We start from the raw sequence: 18,506 nt of genomic DNA on the forward strand, positions 1-18,506 counted from the left end.
TAATCGCAACATGTTGCAAGGGCGACAAAGGAAAACATCCTTAGATAGGTTTATCATAAAACGGCCGGCTAGTCGTGAAAGCGAAAAAAAAGGAAAACATTTCTCGCTAACCAGCGAGAAACTTCAAACTATGAACGCCGAAGAAATTTTAATTACGTTTAGTTGAAAATGAAAGTTTGCTTTTAGGTTTGCTTCTAAGTTTGTCTTTTAACACTTTGATAAAATCCAAATTTATCAAAGTCAACTGTTGTAACGAAGGATAACTTATATCTCCCTCCCTGGCAAATGCGAGTGTTACCTGCTATTGTATGTATTGAATTTTACATTTTAATTAATCACATTTCCTTGCATTATTTTTTATTTGTTGCTTTTTGAAAGCATGTAGTACGTAAGGACAATAACCAACATGTTCTTTCTGTTACAATATCTTGTTTTGAGTGTTTTATTTGCTTTTTTTAGAGTATGGAAACCAATCAATATATATTTAATGTTCTATATATAAATAAATTGCACCGACATGCGAGTAAATTGACATACGAGCTCTGTCTCGGAACGCATTAAACTCGTAAGTTGAAGTATGACTGTACCACTACATGTATATCATTGAATCACCTTGCTGCTTCATGAGGAAATTTTACACTTTTACAAATTGTTCATGACAATCTCTCACAGTGCACAGGGCTGACAAGTGTACTAGTTACTAGTGTACTAGTTACATGGTGTCATCTGTGATGATCATCCGTGTTCATACACATACTCATCAAGTTTGAATGACAAGCATCAAGCTGTATCACATTTGTTAATTAAGGTAAAATTGGTGTCTCTAGATTATGAACTATATTTAAACTCTAACAAGAACTGTTTACTTATTTGAAAGGGTTTTGGAATATATATTTTATCTTCATACAGAGAACAACGGTGATAAAAATAAAATATTCTTCCAAAAACATTACCAATGCAACCACAATGACCAAGAAAAGTCTTATTTCAACTTCATATTGGAGTTTGTGTTTATTATATGGTGCAGTTTAGAATTGAATAAACTGTGTGGATATTAAAAATATAGAACATTTTGCAAAATTACAGGTTTAACAATGTGGTCATTCTGACTTTAATAAGATCCAAAACCTGGTGAATTTAATCACAATTTAAATCTTACCCATATGTATAAACAAGTTGAAATAAACTGTATCCTTCTACACTTCTTAAATTATAAACAAAAACATAGAATACTTTTTTTCTTATTGAATAATGTCAGCAATATCGTTGTTCTTTATAATTGTTTGTTACGTATTCGATTTACTTACCAACCTAAGACAGTTGAATTTCAGATAGTTACATGTGTTATTCTGGCCTGATTAACTACTGTTACAGAGATCATGGTTTGCTTTGCTGTTTATTACAGATTTGATTCGCTGACAAATCTAAAAAATCTAGATATCAGCTCGAATAAATTGGATTCTGATTCACTTGTTGGCTTGGAAAAACTGATGTCATTAAAAAAACTGGGCTTGGGTTTTTGTGAATTGACGAAACATCAATTAAGGTCAGTCTCCATCTAAACTCTGTAGAATGACTTGGTAGGATTTCTAAATAATCATAACACGGCAGACTGTTTCTTTGCATTTTTTTGTTTCTTCAACTTTTACCCAAACACAATAACTTATGATTTGCAATATCATTTACCTTCAAAATTTGGGTGGTATTTTTTGTGCCTATATGCAATTGCATATGTTAGTAGGGCCGGTTTCGTATGATACCAGCCCTACTAACATGTATACCAGCCTACATATACATGTATATTGTAGTACTTCGTTCCTAAACCACTATGTGTAAAAGTCTTATTGTTCAGTTGATGTGCAGACACAATAACTGTCAGGAAGTTAAGAACTCACTATGATACATTCCGTCCACAGTACATTATAATGCTACATATTATTGCAAATAATAAACACTAAATATATTAAATTTACTACAGTTATCGTAGGTAAGCATAGTTACTAGGGTCAACATATATAATGAACGATGAGAATATGAGTCGAGAACAAAGTACAACATACAATAGTATTAATCGCTATAGGGTAACAAAAGCCATTTTTCTAACTTGAAAGCTTCATGTCATTTTTTTGAAACTTTGATTGCAACACAATCAAGATAATTAATACAGTGCCCCTTCAAAATACGACTACCCTGATATATGCTTTTTTCACCGTACGTAATGGAACATGATGATTTTTTTCACCTTCTCATACAAATCTTAACTCACCATTTGAATTCAACAGAGGTTTTGCCTGAGTTCAAATTTGGCAGTTGGTGTGCTTATTACCCACAAACAAAGAACAAAGACGCTGACATGCTATTCACAAAAAACTTTCTCACAACGCCTGAATGGGACACGATGACTGATTTCGACAAATTCCACCAATTTTATAAAATCTGTAAAACCATTCACAGTAGTATCATATCCATCGAGCAGATGTTCATCGTCAATTCATGACTCAAAATATACTAGTAAATTATAGGTAATATAATGAAATTTTTTACTTGCATCATAATCATTTATTATCTCTCAATGAATGAGCCTCATCGATTTTTTTGCGATGTCATCAAAATGAAGATTTGTTATTATAACAAAGAAAGTAGATAAATATATTTGAAAATGGTAGAAATGGATGTTAAAAGTCCCGGTCTTTTGCTCTATGAATAAAATTAAACAGATTGGCTTGCGCTGTTGCTTAGAAACCACAATTGCAAACAGAAACTGCCATTGCCAGTTTTGCGGCAACTAGGGTTTTCGACACACATTACGAAATGCCACAAAAGTGGCCGTTGGTGTTCAAAGGGTTAGCTCAACCTGATAATTTAACTTGAATAAAAAATAATTGAGCAAAAATGCTCAAATGATCAAAAATATAGGCAACATTAGCTTTGCTAAACGAGGCTAAATGTATTTTTCAAAAACTTTTATCAGTTAGTGAAAATATTGTGTTGGATTGAGCCACCAACACGTAGTGGCGTACAAAACGTCTTACACTACAACAAATCACTAACCTCGGGTAGCACTGCGTTGGGCCGAGTTACCAACACGCAGCGGCATATGGAATGTCTTATGCTACAGGTAACAAGTCGCCAACTCGGGCAACCTTACGTTAGATTGCATCACCAACACACAGCGGCGTACGAGACGTCTTACGCTATAGGCAACGCAATTGCTCGTCTCTAGACAGGGGTCGACCCCTGGTCGACAGGTCGACAGTCTACAGCAAGGTCGACAGGGTCGACAGCCAGTAGAGGTCGACAGGTCGAATTGTCCTGATATATCGAGCAGCGCTTAGAGGCAAAATGCCGAGATACTTGCGATAAATCAAGTAATTATCCTTATCAGAAAAACTGAAGAGAAAGATGGTTCATGGAACAACATGTATTTCAGAACAAAATAATAAGGCTGATGCCTTCCTTTATATACTATAAGATATGCAAATTAGTGGAACATAAGGCCAGCCCACGAGGTCGTAGCTACTCGGAAAAAGATAAAAATAAAATAGGGCACAACTCCCTATAAAAAAACGTTATTTACGTGGTGGCAAGTCCACCACAATATGCACCACCAACCTTTATAAGAAATTCACCTCTAATAAATCTTCATTTCAGGAGAGGGGTTAGAAAATACAAAACCAAGGAGTTCAAGTGATGGTTTTGCAGTACAGCGCAACCTCAGGCTACGATTACGCTGATATAAATTTTTTTTTACCTTACGAAGCTGTACATGGTAATTTTTTCACCTCACCATTCAAATTTTATTTCACCATATGACTTCAACAAAAGTTTCACCTGAGTTCAAATTTTGCAGTCTGTGTGATTATTATGTATGTCAAAATAACAAAGAGGTTGAAATGCTGTTCACTAAAAGCATTTTCGAGACGTTTAAATGAGACACGATGACCGATTTCCCTCAAATCAGCATTCAGCGTGGGAAATTTTGTGAAAAGTACATGGGTGAGAGCAAATATCAATTTTTTCACATTACAGTCATATTTACCATAAACTTTTATCCAGCATACATATATAAATACAAGTATTTATATTCAATTTTTTAACAATGAAATCTGAGATTGATACAAACGTTACAGGAGGCAGGAAAATATTATTTCCATGGCAAAAAAGTTTGAGATCATAAATAAATACGATAGAGGAACCCATATTTTTAACATTACTAAGGAATATGGTTGCTGCCAATCAATAATTGCAACTATTATAGGAAAAAGAAACTCTTTGAAGCGAGCAAAGCTTCTCAGTGCATGACTATTCTTGCCAGTAAAACGAGTTCAATCCACGATGAGATGGCTAGGTTGCTTCTAATATGGACTAAAAAGAAGGAAATATGTGGTGATACAAGCACGCAGTCAGCATTGTCGCACAAGGCGACAGCCATATTTGATGATCTCGTGGAAGCCCGAGGAAATGGTGAAGGTGAAAAAACATTGCAACCAACCCCTTCAGAGTTCAAGCTTTTCAATGGTTGTTTTAAACAGTTTAAGGAGAGAACTTGAGATTCACTCGATCATAGAAAATAGGTATAGAAAAGCGGCTAGTTCAGAGAAGAAAAAAGCTGACAAAGTATTGAACAAGTTTGAAGAATTAATTTATTTACTTATTTAGAAACTGGCCTTTTTTGGATGAAACTGCCTTGTCACCAAAACATCACCGCCAAATAAAAAAAGCTTTTTGGCCATAAACTAATGAGGGACAGACTTACTCTTGCAGTTTGTGCAAATGCCAGTGGAGACTTGAAAATTGAGCCGCTCCTAGTCAACTACTCAGGAAATCATTGTGCCTTCACGGCACACATTATCACAAAGGATAGGCTTGCGGTATTCCGAAAATCTAATGGCAAGGCCTGGGTTAAATGAGTCATATTTATTAGGTAGATAAATGTCTGCTTTGTTTCTGCTGTCAGGAAGTATTTGGATGAAAACAATCTTTTTGAAATTTCTCATAGTACATGACAACACCCCTGTTCACCCTCTTGGTCTCAAGGACAATATACATGCGGACTTCTTTTATCCAGGTTCTCTAACTGCTTCCGAACACCACCCCTCTTCTCCAGCTTATGGACCAGCAAGTGTTAGCTAATTTATAGAAAAGTTTGCACAAAAAATCTGTTCAGAATATGCTTTGAAATTACTGAAAGCTTTCAACTAACTCTGTGTGAGCTTTTGAAGATACATTTCGGTGTTGTTTAATGCCTGAAGATAATTGAGAAAGTTTGAAATGAGGTTTAGAAGCAAACCTTGAAAGTATTATGGAAAAAGCTGTGACTAGGTGTTGATGCAAACCTAGACGCAAAAGGTTTTGAAGGAGGACATTATAGATGCTACCTCCAAAGATCCTGTTATGGAAATAATTTCACTCGGGATATCCAAAAGGCTTGTTTTCAATGAAACTTATGTCTATAACCTTATTGAGGAGCCTAAGGAAGAACTTGCCACTGACGACTTAAAGAAGTTAGAGGCCCTTCATAGGATCAGCATTCAAGAGGAGCATAGATTTTATATATAAAATACTAGTAAAATAGCACTTTTACTACCATTAGCCATATAATACGTTTCAGCAAAGCATTTGTATGCTTAAAGTGGCATAGTTCGGGCCTAGTAAGCTTCCTAAAATTACAATTATCTGTGTACAATTATTCAATATAGAATATGCTTACAGCCCATCCTGTTGTTATTTTATTTATTTAGGTCATTTTATCACAATATCTTATTAGCAATTGTCGAATCAATCACAGTTAAAATTGTGTCACTCATTTTAGATCTGCGAACTATGAGTAAATTCTTTTTAATATTAGGACTACTAAAAAGTGATTATTTTGTCTTGGCAGTAATAATTTTGATAAATCATTTGCCTCGGAAACACTCACAGCTGTAGTGAAATGACCAAACAACTTAAAAAGCTCAATCTGTGTCATAGTTGTAGGGTTTTTATAGCATCAGATTTGTGATACAACAAATTATAAACACGTTATTCAAGTATCAAATTTTAGAAAATATGTAATTATGTCCTGCTAAAATAATTGATGTGGTAGCAAAAATTTAAGGCAGTTATTAAAAGCTTTATTCCTGACCCACTTGACACAAAAATTGAGCAAGACATGAAGTAAAGCGATAGGACATATTTGACTTCATGCAGAAAAGAATCTTTAATATGCACCTTGTACAGTTTAAAAAAACTTACAAAATTCTGATTCTGTATTGGCTATAATTATAAACATAAATTATTACCTGTTTTCTGGCTCCTGCGGTACTTAACAAAACTTGGACAAAATTTTTGTTTTTAAGTTGAAAATTCTCAACTAAAATTTGTTTTTTTTGTTTTTTTAGTCTGATTTTACAGAAAAATCTTCGGGCAACACTGTCAATAACATAAAGGTCTTAAAGTCTGTTGGTTGTGGTCAACGAATAATAAAATTAAGTTACAACGTAATTGCTGGGAAGTCACCAAAATGCTTTTTTGGCACTCGACCATTGAAAACGCATAAATGCATAAAAAAGGTGAAGTTCTGATTATACCTAGTCTTTGTAAAATTAAGTTTCTGCTCATCTTTTTGTCACGGCTTCTGCCCCCCTGCAAACTCTGCATTTACGATACTGTGTCTCTATTGTAATTTAGCAATAAAATTAATTTTACTTTGGTTTTTTCTGCCTCACTTGTTCCAATTGTTGGCAATTTGGATTTACAATGATCAACAAGATGCGATTATTGGTTTTTATTGAGGTGATTACTCAATATATGCCTAGTTGAACTGTTGACCTGTAAAACAAAGGAACATAATATGTTGTATTCCGTAGAAATGCTTGCTTCAACGTGCAACAAGTAACTTTGAATACAGAAGTTGAAGTCATTGGATAATTTTCAATCCTTTGTTACAGAATTGCCTCTCTGCCTAGCTTGAGAGAGCTGAACCTTGCTTACAGTAAAATGGATTCTGCTAGTGCTGTTGTCCTAGAAGATCTAGATTCACTGGAAAAACTTAACATGGAGTCTTGCAACTTTCTTAATTCACAACTCAGGTAGGACAGAAATAGTATAGGCAAAACAGCTTTTGCTACTCTTTGTCGTGTTATTGAAAATTTTTCTGTGAGTTTATGTTTTAACTTTTTTGCATGTTCCTGAATGTACAAGTTCAATAACTTTCAAAAGGAAATCAGATTGCTTGACGAATAATCCGCCTTTACTGCTCTGTACTGCACTGTAACCGACTGTACCGGATAACCATATGACCTGCATAGCAAACTATTGGCAACCCATGTGCTTTCATTTTGTGATAGACATTTTTAAAATGAGTTTTTTTGTTTAATAATATGTATTACAACAAATAATTATTGACTTCAGTAATGACAATAAACTCCATACCACAGTTGTAGGGTAAAATCTGCATTTAGCAAGAATGTGCAAGCTGTACATTTTACTAAAAGTTTCTCTTTTTTAAAAAGAGAAGTAAAATCTGCAAGGCATGTGTAAGATGTAAATTTGGCCAATTTTTTTTTGAATTTACACAAATAGTCTGTATTTTGAAAGGCTTCACAGAAAAATTTTGCTCAGCTAAAAAAATATTTTTTGAATATATACTTAGATCACAAGTTAGATTATTATTATAAAACATGTTAGTTTCACTTAGAAGTTAACTTACCGTAAAATGTTTTATTGTCATTGAAAAATTTGCTTCAACAGGAAACAAGTAACTTTGACTGCAGGATTTGGAGTCATTTAATAATCTTTTGATTATGTGTTACAGAATTGCTTCACTGCCAAGCTTGAAAGAGCTGAGTTTCACTCACAGTAAAATGGATTCTGCTAGTCCTGTTGTCATCGAAAATCTGGATTCCCTAGAAAAACTTAACATGCGTTATTGCAACCTCCGTAAATCGCCATTCAGGTAGGAGTGCAACTGCATTCGAAGAAATCTTTTGCAACTTGTTGTCATGTTTATGAACATTACTGTATGAACTTTTGCAAGACTTTGTCATGTTGATGAATATTTTTGCATAAGTTTTGGTGTTAAACTTCCTTGTACAATCTTGAATGTTCAAATTCAAGACCTGTGGGTAGGATATTAGGACGCTTCAGAAATGATTCGCTGGGACCACTAAAATGAACCTTAATGCTACATTTGTTTGAACCGTCACATTGAATGGCGGGTCATTTTGATTTTGTTATGGCTCTTTTGCATAATTAAACTTGGCGGCTGATGATGATTGATTACTGAGTCTTCTGTTTATGTTCACAGGTAGATTTTTCAGGTTGTTGTTAGGTTTTGTGTAAGGTTTGTATGAGTTGGCATTTAAAATTACCTCTAAAAGTTGATACGTTTCATGGTAGCTTCTATTAAGTTTGTTAGTTAAGTTAGTCAGCTTAGTTAAGTTGTTTTCATTGAAAATTTTGCAGATATGTTTTAAGCCGTTTTTTATGTTGTAGAGTTTTTTTTAGTGTTTTTAGGTTGTTATGGAATTTTTGCATACAGCTAGGCAGTCGTCTCTGCAAAATCAGTAGTGTTTCTAACGTGTTTAAGTTGTGAGGATAATAAGTGGGTGCTCACTAATTCATATGTCTCTTCTCCTTCAAAACTTCCCATTGTTACGTCAAACATGTTTGCTAAGTCTTTTTTTGTCCAAGCTTTGTGTCCATTTGTTGGGTGCACATCTTTTGTATAGATCATGATGATGTTTACTTGCTTTTAGTCAAGTCACTATGTTTGTAGCAAATTGTAGTGCATTTTTGAGTAGATCTAGTGTGATAGAATAGTGGAAATTGCGGACATCAAAGGAAATGAAGGATTTTTGGCTTTTTTTCATTTTTAGCCACAGACCAATTGATCTATATGCAAATATATATACATGTATATCGACCATTATGTATATATAAATATATATATATATATATATATATATACATTCATGTATATATATAGATATATATGTATATATACCAAGGATATATATATATATATATATATATATATATATATATATATATATATATATATATATATATATATATATATATATATATATATATATATATATATATATATATATATATATACATACATAAATGCAGGGCCACACCTAAGAAGCTGTTAGAAGACATTAACTTGGCACTGGAGTCGATCTCAACTGAATCAATCAGTGAGACTAATGCCTTAATCTACAGTGCAGCAACCGTCATCTTGGATGAGATGGATATTAGGCCACTGCCAACAAGGCTACAAGCCATTCCATCCTGGCAGCTGAGGCTACAAAACAAGATCAAGGACTTGCGCAAGATAGTTTATAGGCTCAGTGAGAGATCTAACTACAGTTTGGAGCGTCAAAAAAGGGAAGCCACAATAAAAGTTCTAGAATCTGCCAAACAGCAGCTAGTACCACTCTCGGCACGACTGAAGCGGTACACCAAAGAGTGGGATAACAAGAGAATGAACAAATTGTTAATCAATAATCTATCTAGAGTGTAATCCAAGTTCAAAGGTGAATGGCCGAGGCCAATGTCTGAGCCTCCCCAATCTAGCACTTCAAAGTTCTGGAAGGATATCTGGGAGAAAGAGACTACTCATAACACCACTGCTAACTGGCTGAAGAGGCTTAAAGAGAGCCATCAACACGTTGTGGCTCAGCAAGGACTCACCATCAGCAAAGAGGACATCAAGTGCAGAGTGCAGCGTATGAAGAATTGGGCAGCACCTGGCCATGACATGATTCAAGCCTTCTGGTTGAAGAAATTAACATCACTTCACACTAGAATGGCTAAGCAGATGGAATGCCTAATAGAACAAGGTGACCTTGTAAACTGCTCTCAGGAATAGTTGCAGACAAACTTGAAGAACACATGAGTCACTATATGACCAGTGCTCAAAAAGGAATTTGGCGCAACACCTGAGGAGCCAAACATCAGTTACTTGTGGATCAGATGGTCTGTCAAGACAGCAGGAAAAGGCAAACCAATCTTGCCATGGCTTGGATTGACTACAAAAAAGCCTATAACTCAATTCCCCATAGTTGGATACTTGAGTGCCTCAGTATGTACCATGTTCACCCTGCTCTTGTGGCATTCATCAAAATGTCAATGACCAAATAGAAGACGGAACTGGAGGCTAATGGCCAAAACCTGGCGAGTGTCAAAATTAAATGAGGCATCTATCAAGGTGACTCCTTATCGCCGCTGCTCTTTTGCATATGCCTAAACCCTATAAGCAATATGCTGGAGAAGACTCACTATGGGTACCAGTTTAAGAGTGGCACCAAGATAAACCACCTCTTTTACGTTGATGACATCAAGCTGTACGCTAACAAAGAAAGGGACATTGATTTGCTAATACAACTCACTCAGGTATACAGCAAGGACATCGAAATGACCTTCGGCATTGAGAAATATGGAAGGCTAATTCTTAAGAAAGGCCATTCTATGCTCACAGATAGCCTAAGAATGCCAACTGGTACCATCAAAAATATAGAAGAAGGGTACAAGTACTTGGGGATTATCCAAAGCAACATCAACCACGAAGCCGAGGTACGTCACAAAGCCATGACCAAATACAAAAAACGCCTTTGGCAGGTCTTATGGAGTCAGCTGAATGCCAGGAGTCAAGTCATGGCAATAAATACCTACGCACTGCAAGTAATAAGATATCCAGCAGGCATAGTAAAGTAGACTGAGGAAGCCATCAAAGAAACGGATATAACAATTCGTAAGCTGCTGACCATGCATGGAGCACTCCACCCAAAATCTGATACTACTAGATTGTATCTTGATATGAAAGATGGCGGTAAGGGACTCAAAAGTGTACAGCAGACAGTGAAAGAAAAGTAGCAAAGCATCAAAGCATATGCAGCCTCCATGGCCATTTCAGATAAGTTACTAGCTGAATTTCAATCGGCTGCTCTTACAACGGACCTATGCCCTGATGATGAAGAAATTGACTGGCACACAAAACCTCTTTATGGTGCTTACCACCAACAAATATCTAAGGTTGGCGATCTTCACCAGACATATATGTGGCTGAACAAAGGAAACCTAATGGCCAATACAGAGTCGCTAATCATGACAGCCCAGGAGCAAGTGCTCCCAACAAGGCAACTCCAAACGAAAATCTATCACACTAGAGACGATCCTAGATGCATACTGTGCAAAGATGCACCTGAGACCATCCAACACATCATCAGTGGATGCAAGCAGCTAGCAGGAAACGCATACACTGAGCGGCATAATCATGTTGCAGGTGTTGTGTATAGAAGTCTATGTGATGAGTATGGCCTTAATAAACCACAACACTGGCTGGAAGCTCCTGGTAAGGTCAATGAAATTGACCGCGCTACGATCCTCTGGGACTTCTACATCTGAACTGACAAGCATGTCCTAGCGAACCAACCAGATAGAGTGGTGGTAGACAAGGAAAACAAGAGGGCTACTATAATAGATATAGCAGTACCCAATGACTACAATATAGCCAGCAAAGAAAAAGAAAAGGTAGAGAAATATCTCCCTCTTGGAGAAGAGATTAAAAATGCTGGAATGTAAGAACAACTGTAATCCCAGTAGTCATTGGGGCACTGGGCGCAATAACCCCAGCACATAAAATGTGGCTTGCCCAAATACCAACAACAATCAACTCATGTGAGTTGCAAAAAAGTGCGCTATTGGGAACAGCTAAGATCTTGAGGCGAGTGCACAAACTCCCAGGTCTCTGGTAGGAGACCCAACTTAGAACAGAATTTATCACCCATACGAGGTATTCGGGGTGAGGAAACAATTTATATATATATATATATATATATATATATATATTTATTTTTTTTTATATATGTACATATACATATACACGTATAAATATCTATAAATTGTCATATGATTCCAAAAACCTCTAAAAGATTTTCCATTAGCATCATATTTGTTGAGCACATGCTCATAATTGTTCTTTATATAAAATAACCTGCAAATTTATTGTAAGTATCATTTAATTCCTTAATTGCATTGCAATCATCTATCGCTGACTAGCAAACAGGTCGTATTAATTTCTTCATGACAACCTTCAGTAAATTGTTCTTTTATCAAAGTAAATAGAATAAGATATTTGATTAAACCAATTTTTAACGGGAGTAGAATTTTCGGTCTAGCGTTGCCTGCAAGAATTAATTTGATCGGTCTATGCTGTTGCTTAGAAACAGCCTTTGGAAACAGGGCCTTTTGGATGCAGGTAAATTGTCCATCAGGTTTTTTGCCATACCCTACCCAATGCAAGAATACTGGCAATCAGGATTCTAAGGATAAAGTTGAAAGAAGTTCAATCGAAATAAAGTTGCATCAACATACTGCACAGTCATGCACAACATACAAGTTGCACAACATACATGCTGCAGTCAATAAATATATCGATATTTATTGAATGATATTTAACCTTTATTTTTCACCAATTCACTAGTCAAAAACTTTGAACTATTTTTTGCGACTAGCTAAGTCCATCACATCTAAAACGTTAATAATATGTATTTAGTATAATGTGATATATTATAAATTCTTATTAACAAAAGTGGTTATCATGAACTAGGAAGCAATATTTTAGTATAGCGTTGTACAATTTTTTAAGTAGAAGCATGTACTTCTCAATAATTGGATTGCATCCTATTTATAATATTTTCTATCATGAGAATATCATCCATAATTCTATCATCTTGTTTATCCATCTATCCAAAGCCATACTAAGAGAGTTAAGAAAAAATATTGCCATAATTAAGAGTGGAGCCAGCAGCATAAGGTTCCATACCAAGTGCGCTACCACTATGTCATTCAGTCACCTTGTTCTTCATGAGAAAAGTTAGCAGGTACTGGTTACTCGTGAATATCTCTTTTATTGCACCATTCTGGCTGGTGTACTAGTTAATGTAATAGTCCATATTTAGATAATAAATGTAAATAATCATTTAAATTTGATTAAACAGAGATTATAATATAGTACACAATATAATACACCTAAATGATAAAATGCTTGTTGTTCGATATATTAAAAACATACTATTCAAAATCAAGTAAGAATAAAAAAACTGCCATGAAGAAAGGAAATAATATTTCTAATTATATTGCCAAAAAATAAAATTAATTAATGTTTTTAAAGGTTGACTTGCAACAAAATTCACATTACAGTTATTTGATATCAAAATATTCACCATGTCTTACTCTGTTGTGTTGTAAGTGCAAAATATGTGGGAATGGGAATACAAGCTTTTAAAAAGCTCAAAAACGAACAGTTAATCGCATGAGACTGCCGTAGTTTGGGTTCTCTTTTCAAAATAGCACAAATGTGCCATAACTGTGTTATACGGTTTCTGTTTACACTTTCATGCAACCTTCTTCGTCGAAATATTTCACAAATATCCTTCACGCATTCGATAAAACCATGTCTATTGTTCTTACGGGTCTGTTTTATCGTCATTTTACTGCTGTCACTTTTAGCAGTGATATCTTATAACTTACAGTAAAAATTTGTTTAATTTTTTAGCCTTAGCTTGAAGGAGTACATGTCATTGTCTGATAATCATGACGAGCCTGTTGGTCATTTGTGATAATTGAAAAGTGCTGCAGAAATTATTTGCGAAGTATTGGGTTACATAATCAGATTACGACTTGCCGATTAGACCAAACCAAAACAAAACTGTAAAGTAGCGAGACTCTATATTTGATACAGGGTCTTCGGTAAAACCCAAAGTGTTTGTCATAAAATAGTGCTACGAAAAGTTTTATATTGAGCTTTTTATTGCCCTTTCAATCTACGAGAGAACATCACGTGACAAGACGATAATCAAATTTCATGACTATGTCAGAGAAATAAAGAGATTCCAATCTACAGCGGCGTTTAGTTTTTGAGCTTTTAGGAGCTTGCAATCACAATTCCACATATTTGGCACCTACAAAACAACAGAGTAAGACATGGTGAATATTCTCATACCAAAATACTGTAATGTGAATTTTGTTGCGAGTCAATCTTTAAGGTTTGTATGTTACTGATGCATTTGTGGATTCAGATTCAATGCGTATAACATAAGTACTTCCTAACCAGCCATGACAGCGCATTAACTGACTTATTAATGTTAGTCTAGCACATACCGAGTATAGTATATTGCAAATATATTTTGAAAGAAATTTTATCACCAACTTGAGTAATTTTTTCGTTGCATATCACTAACGGAATCATAGCTATACGGTAAAGAATACTGACTGTGAGGATAATCCGTGCTCATACATACCCTCATCAGTATTACTATATTAACAAAACTGCAAATACAGTTTATACTGTTGAAACCAGTAAGGAACAATTCAAAAGGATCACTAAAGCAATTATCTGTATATTATATTTTGCCAATAAAATAAGTGAATATTTTTTGTTGAAAAGTTTTTTTTGTTAGTGGACTAATTTTGAGTTAGAGCTGCCAGGCCAAAAATTATAGTTGAATAAGAGCTTGATGTTCCACAAATAAATATTTTGCAACGCCGTTCATGAACAATTATTATTATAAAAATCTGCAGGTAAAATAAGAAGTTTTTTTCTGAATGGCATAGTGAAGTGATTATTATTATACAATAAATGTACTTATCCTTTTACCAATTTCATTTGTAAAAACTACTATTTTTACTAATAACGCAAATTTTGGAAGACCAGCCATGGCAAGTGTTTATTGTAAGTGTAAATGATGGTAAACCTTGTTAATCTTAGAGATGCAAAGTTGAAATTCAACAAAATAGACAAAAGTACAAACTAATACTTAGCTTTAAGTGTACGTTTAGTAAGCTGAACTTATTTGAAGTTAATTCAAAGTTTATGGTATATGTTTGTATGTATGTATGTATGTTTGTATGTACGTTTGTATGTATGTACATACGTACGTGCGTACGTACATGCGCATGTAAGTGCCTACATGCGTACGTGTGTGCGTATGTGCGTGCGTACGTGCTGTACTTATGTGCGTGTGTATGTGCTGTATGTGCGTGCGTACGTACATGCGTACATACGTGTGTGCATGTGTATGTATGTGCGTAAATACGTGCGTATGTATGTGTGTATGTATGCGCGTACATACGTATGTGCATGCATACGTGCATATGTATGTGTGTACGCACGTGCGTACGTATGTACATGCGTATGTACGTGCATACGTACATGCGTACGTATGTACATACGTATGTGCATACATATGTGCGTATGTACATGCGTAGGTGCGTACGTACATGCGTACATACATGTGTGCGTACATACATACGTATGTACATGTATGTACATACATGTATGTACGTACATGTATTTATGTACATGTATGTACATACATACATGTACGTACATACATGTATGTACATACATGTATGTACATACATGTACGTACATATGTACGTACACATCTACGTACACATGTACGTACACATGTACATACACATGTACATACATATGTATGTATATATGTACGTATGTACGTATGTACAAGTTCTTACCTTCAAGACGTATGTACATACATATGTACACACATATGTATGTACGTACTTCTTGAAGGTAAGAACTCCTTACCATACATGCTGCATTTGGTACACACATTATAATCTGGGATTTTATTGCAGATCATAACCACTATATACACTAAATACAATACAGTTACTGTAGGTGACTATAATTACTAATGTTAACATACTGTTTTGTCACTAATACTCCATATGCCCAGTTTTTTTTTAAGTTTTGACGATTTTCCTAGGGGATGTTTGCATTGTATAATTACAATGGAATTTACACACAATTTTGTCACCATTCGGTGCCAAACTTGGAGAGGATCAAAATCGTATCCTGACAGTGCACTGTATTTTGAAGTTCATGTAGTGCCACGTGCGTTCATTCAAAAAAGCGGTATTTCACTAAGGTCACTACCTTAGTGAAATGAAGTGATAGAAAGTATGAATACAGCTAAACCTAGCCCAATAGTAAACATTAACTTTAACTCAGCTGATGGAGGTTTCATTAGTTTGATGAATGATATATCTTGTAATCCGACAATGTACTCATTTAATTCGAAAAGCAGTGTGAAAACAAACTCAACTCACCCAATTATAAAGTTTGATTTTATATATCAAATACTAGTAAGTTAGCACTTTTACTACCACAAGCCATAAAATACAGCTTGGCAAAGCATTTTTATGCCTAGAGCGGGATAGTCCGGCTCTAGTAAGATTTCTACAATTACAATTATCTGTGTAGGTTTAGCCAATATAAAATATGCCTACAGCCCATCCTGATTTTGTTATTTTCCTTTTTGGTCATTTTATTGTAATATCTTATTAGCAATGACTAGTCATGTCAGATTGGTTAAAGCTACAAGTGTTTCACTCATTTTAGCTATGTGAACTATGAGTAAATTCTTTTTAATGTTAGGACTACTAAAAAGTGATTATTTTTTTAGTAGTAATATTTATGATAAATCGTTTGTCTTGGATACGCTGGCAGTTGAAGTGAAAATGACTGAACAACTTACAAAGCTCTATCTGAATCACAGTTGTGGCGTTTTTATAGCATCAGATTTGTGATATGACAAATTATAAATATGTTTTTCAAATATTAAATTTTTGAAAGTATGCAATTATGTCCTGCTAAAATAATTGATTTGGTAGAAAAAATTAGGGCAGTCATTAAAAGCTTTATTTCTGACCAGCTTGCCATAAAAAGCAGTAAAATATGAAGTAAAGCGATAGGAGATACTTGAATCCATGCTAAAAGTAATAGTTAATATGCGCTTTGTGCAGTTTACTACAACTTTGAATTTTTGGTAGTTGTGATGAAAAAGCTCAAAAGTTACTAAAGGTTTTTTAGCTTTTTCATAGCTACCAAAGCTTTTCCATGACTGTGAAGCTGTTGAAAATCTTTCGGTGGAAAAAAATCAACCAATGCCGGGCTAATTTTTTATTGAACAGTAGAAAATCAACCAAGCATAATTATTAAGTTCTAATAATATGTAGTCATCTTTTTGTCACAGTATGTGCTCCCTACAAAATCTGCATTTACTGTAATATGCTTCTTTAGTAATTTGGCAATAAAACTCACTTTTCTTTGATTTTTGCTGCTACACATATTCCGTTTTGGCATTCTGGATTTACAATGCTCAATATGATGTGATGATTGGTTTCCATTAAGTGATTACTCCATATACGCTTAGTTAAACTGTTGAACTGTATAAGCAAAAAAACAGAATACGTTGTATCCTGTAGAAATGTTTTCTTCAACATGCAACATGTAACTTTGAATGTCAAAGTTGAAGTCTTTGGATACTTTTGAACCTTTTGTTGCAGACTTGCTTCACTGCCCAGCTTGAAAGAGCTGAACCTCTCTTACAGTGAAATGGATCCTGCTAGTCCTGTTGTCATAGAAAATCTAGAATCACTAGAGAAACTTGAAATGGATTCTTGCAAGGTCGATAAATCCCCACTCAGGTAAGACTGAAATAGGTTCCCGAAGAAAATTTAATTTATGCTGCTCAATAATTCTATATTTTCTACCTGGATATATATAATGCTCAATGTGATGTAATTATTGGTTTCTATGGTGTGATTGATTACTCCATATACACCTGGTTAAAAGGTTGACCTGTGGAACCAAAGAACATAGGGCATTGCATTTTGTGGAACATCTGCTTCAACATGAACCTTTTAACTCTAAATGTAAAAGTTTAAGGTCATTTGATACTGTTGAACTTTTTGTTACAGAATTGCTTCACTGCCCAGCTTGAAAGAGCTGAATCTCTCTTACAGTAAAATTGATTCTGCTAGTCCTATTGTCATCAAAAATCTGGATTCACTGAAGAGACTTAACATGCGTTCTTGCAACCTCTCTAAATTGCCACTCAGGTAGGAGTGCAACTGCGTTTGAAAAAATCTCTTTCAACTTTTTGTCATGTTTATGAACATTACAGTATGAGTTTTTGCAAGACGTTGTCATGTTGATGAATATTTTTGCATAGGTTTCGGATTTAAATTTCATTGTACATCCCTGAATTTTAAAATTCAAGACCTGTGTGTAGGAGATTAGGTTGCTTCACTAGTAATTGGATGGTACCGCTAAAAGGAACCTGTTTTCTACATTTCTTTGAACATTTGCATTGAATGGCAGGTTGTACCGGATAGTTTTGCGGGTATATTTTCAATCGGTGTTACCATTGATACTCGGTGGCATATATTCAGCTTGTAGTGATAGTTGCTATTTTTGAGTGCTGTTTCGTATGACTCTTTTGCATAATTAAACTTGGCGGCAGATGAACACCGATTGTTGAGTTGTCTGTTTATGTTCATGGGTAAGTTTTTAGTGATTGCCGATGAGTGGTTGCTCAGTTTGTGCACATTTTGGATGCTGTAATTAGGTTTTGTGTAAGGTGTATGAGTTGGTATTTAATTTTAGAGTTACATCTAAGAAGTTGATACATTAAACGTTAGCTTCT

At 34.8% G+C, this 18,506-nt stretch overlaps 1 protein-coding gene across 1 annotated transcript in view; it reads left to right on the forward strand.

Annotated features, from left to right (window-relative positions):
• The window catches only part of LOC137398022 (uncharacterized), a 95,676-nt gene that overhangs the window by 26,011 nt on the left and 51,159 nt on the right, over positions 1–18,506 (forward strand). The window contains exons 10-17 of the mRNA XM_068084121.1: positions 3,224–3,301; positions 4,259–4,470; positions 4,958–5,124; positions 5,341–5,504; positions 6,930–7,070; positions 7,796–7,936; positions 17,365–17,505; positions 17,779–17,919. Coding sequence (XP_067940222.1) covers positions 3,224–3,301; positions 4,259–4,470; positions 4,958–5,124; positions 5,341–5,504; positions 6,930–7,070; positions 7,796–7,936; positions 17,365–17,505; positions 17,779–17,919 — 1,185 coding nt within the window. The remainder of the gene's footprint in view (positions 1–3,223; positions 3,302–4,258; positions 4,471–4,957; positions 5,125–5,340; positions 5,505–6,929; positions 7,071–7,795; positions 7,937–17,364; positions 17,506–17,778; positions 17,920–18,506) is intronic.

This window comes from Watersipora subatra, chromosome 6 (assembly GCF_963576615.1).
Source record: "Watersipora subatra chromosome 6, tzWatSuba1.1, whole genome shotgun sequence".
NCBI classification, from domain to species: domain Eukaryota; kingdom Metazoa; phylum Bryozoa; class Gymnolaemata; order Cheilostomatida; family Watersiporidae; genus Watersipora; species Watersipora subatra.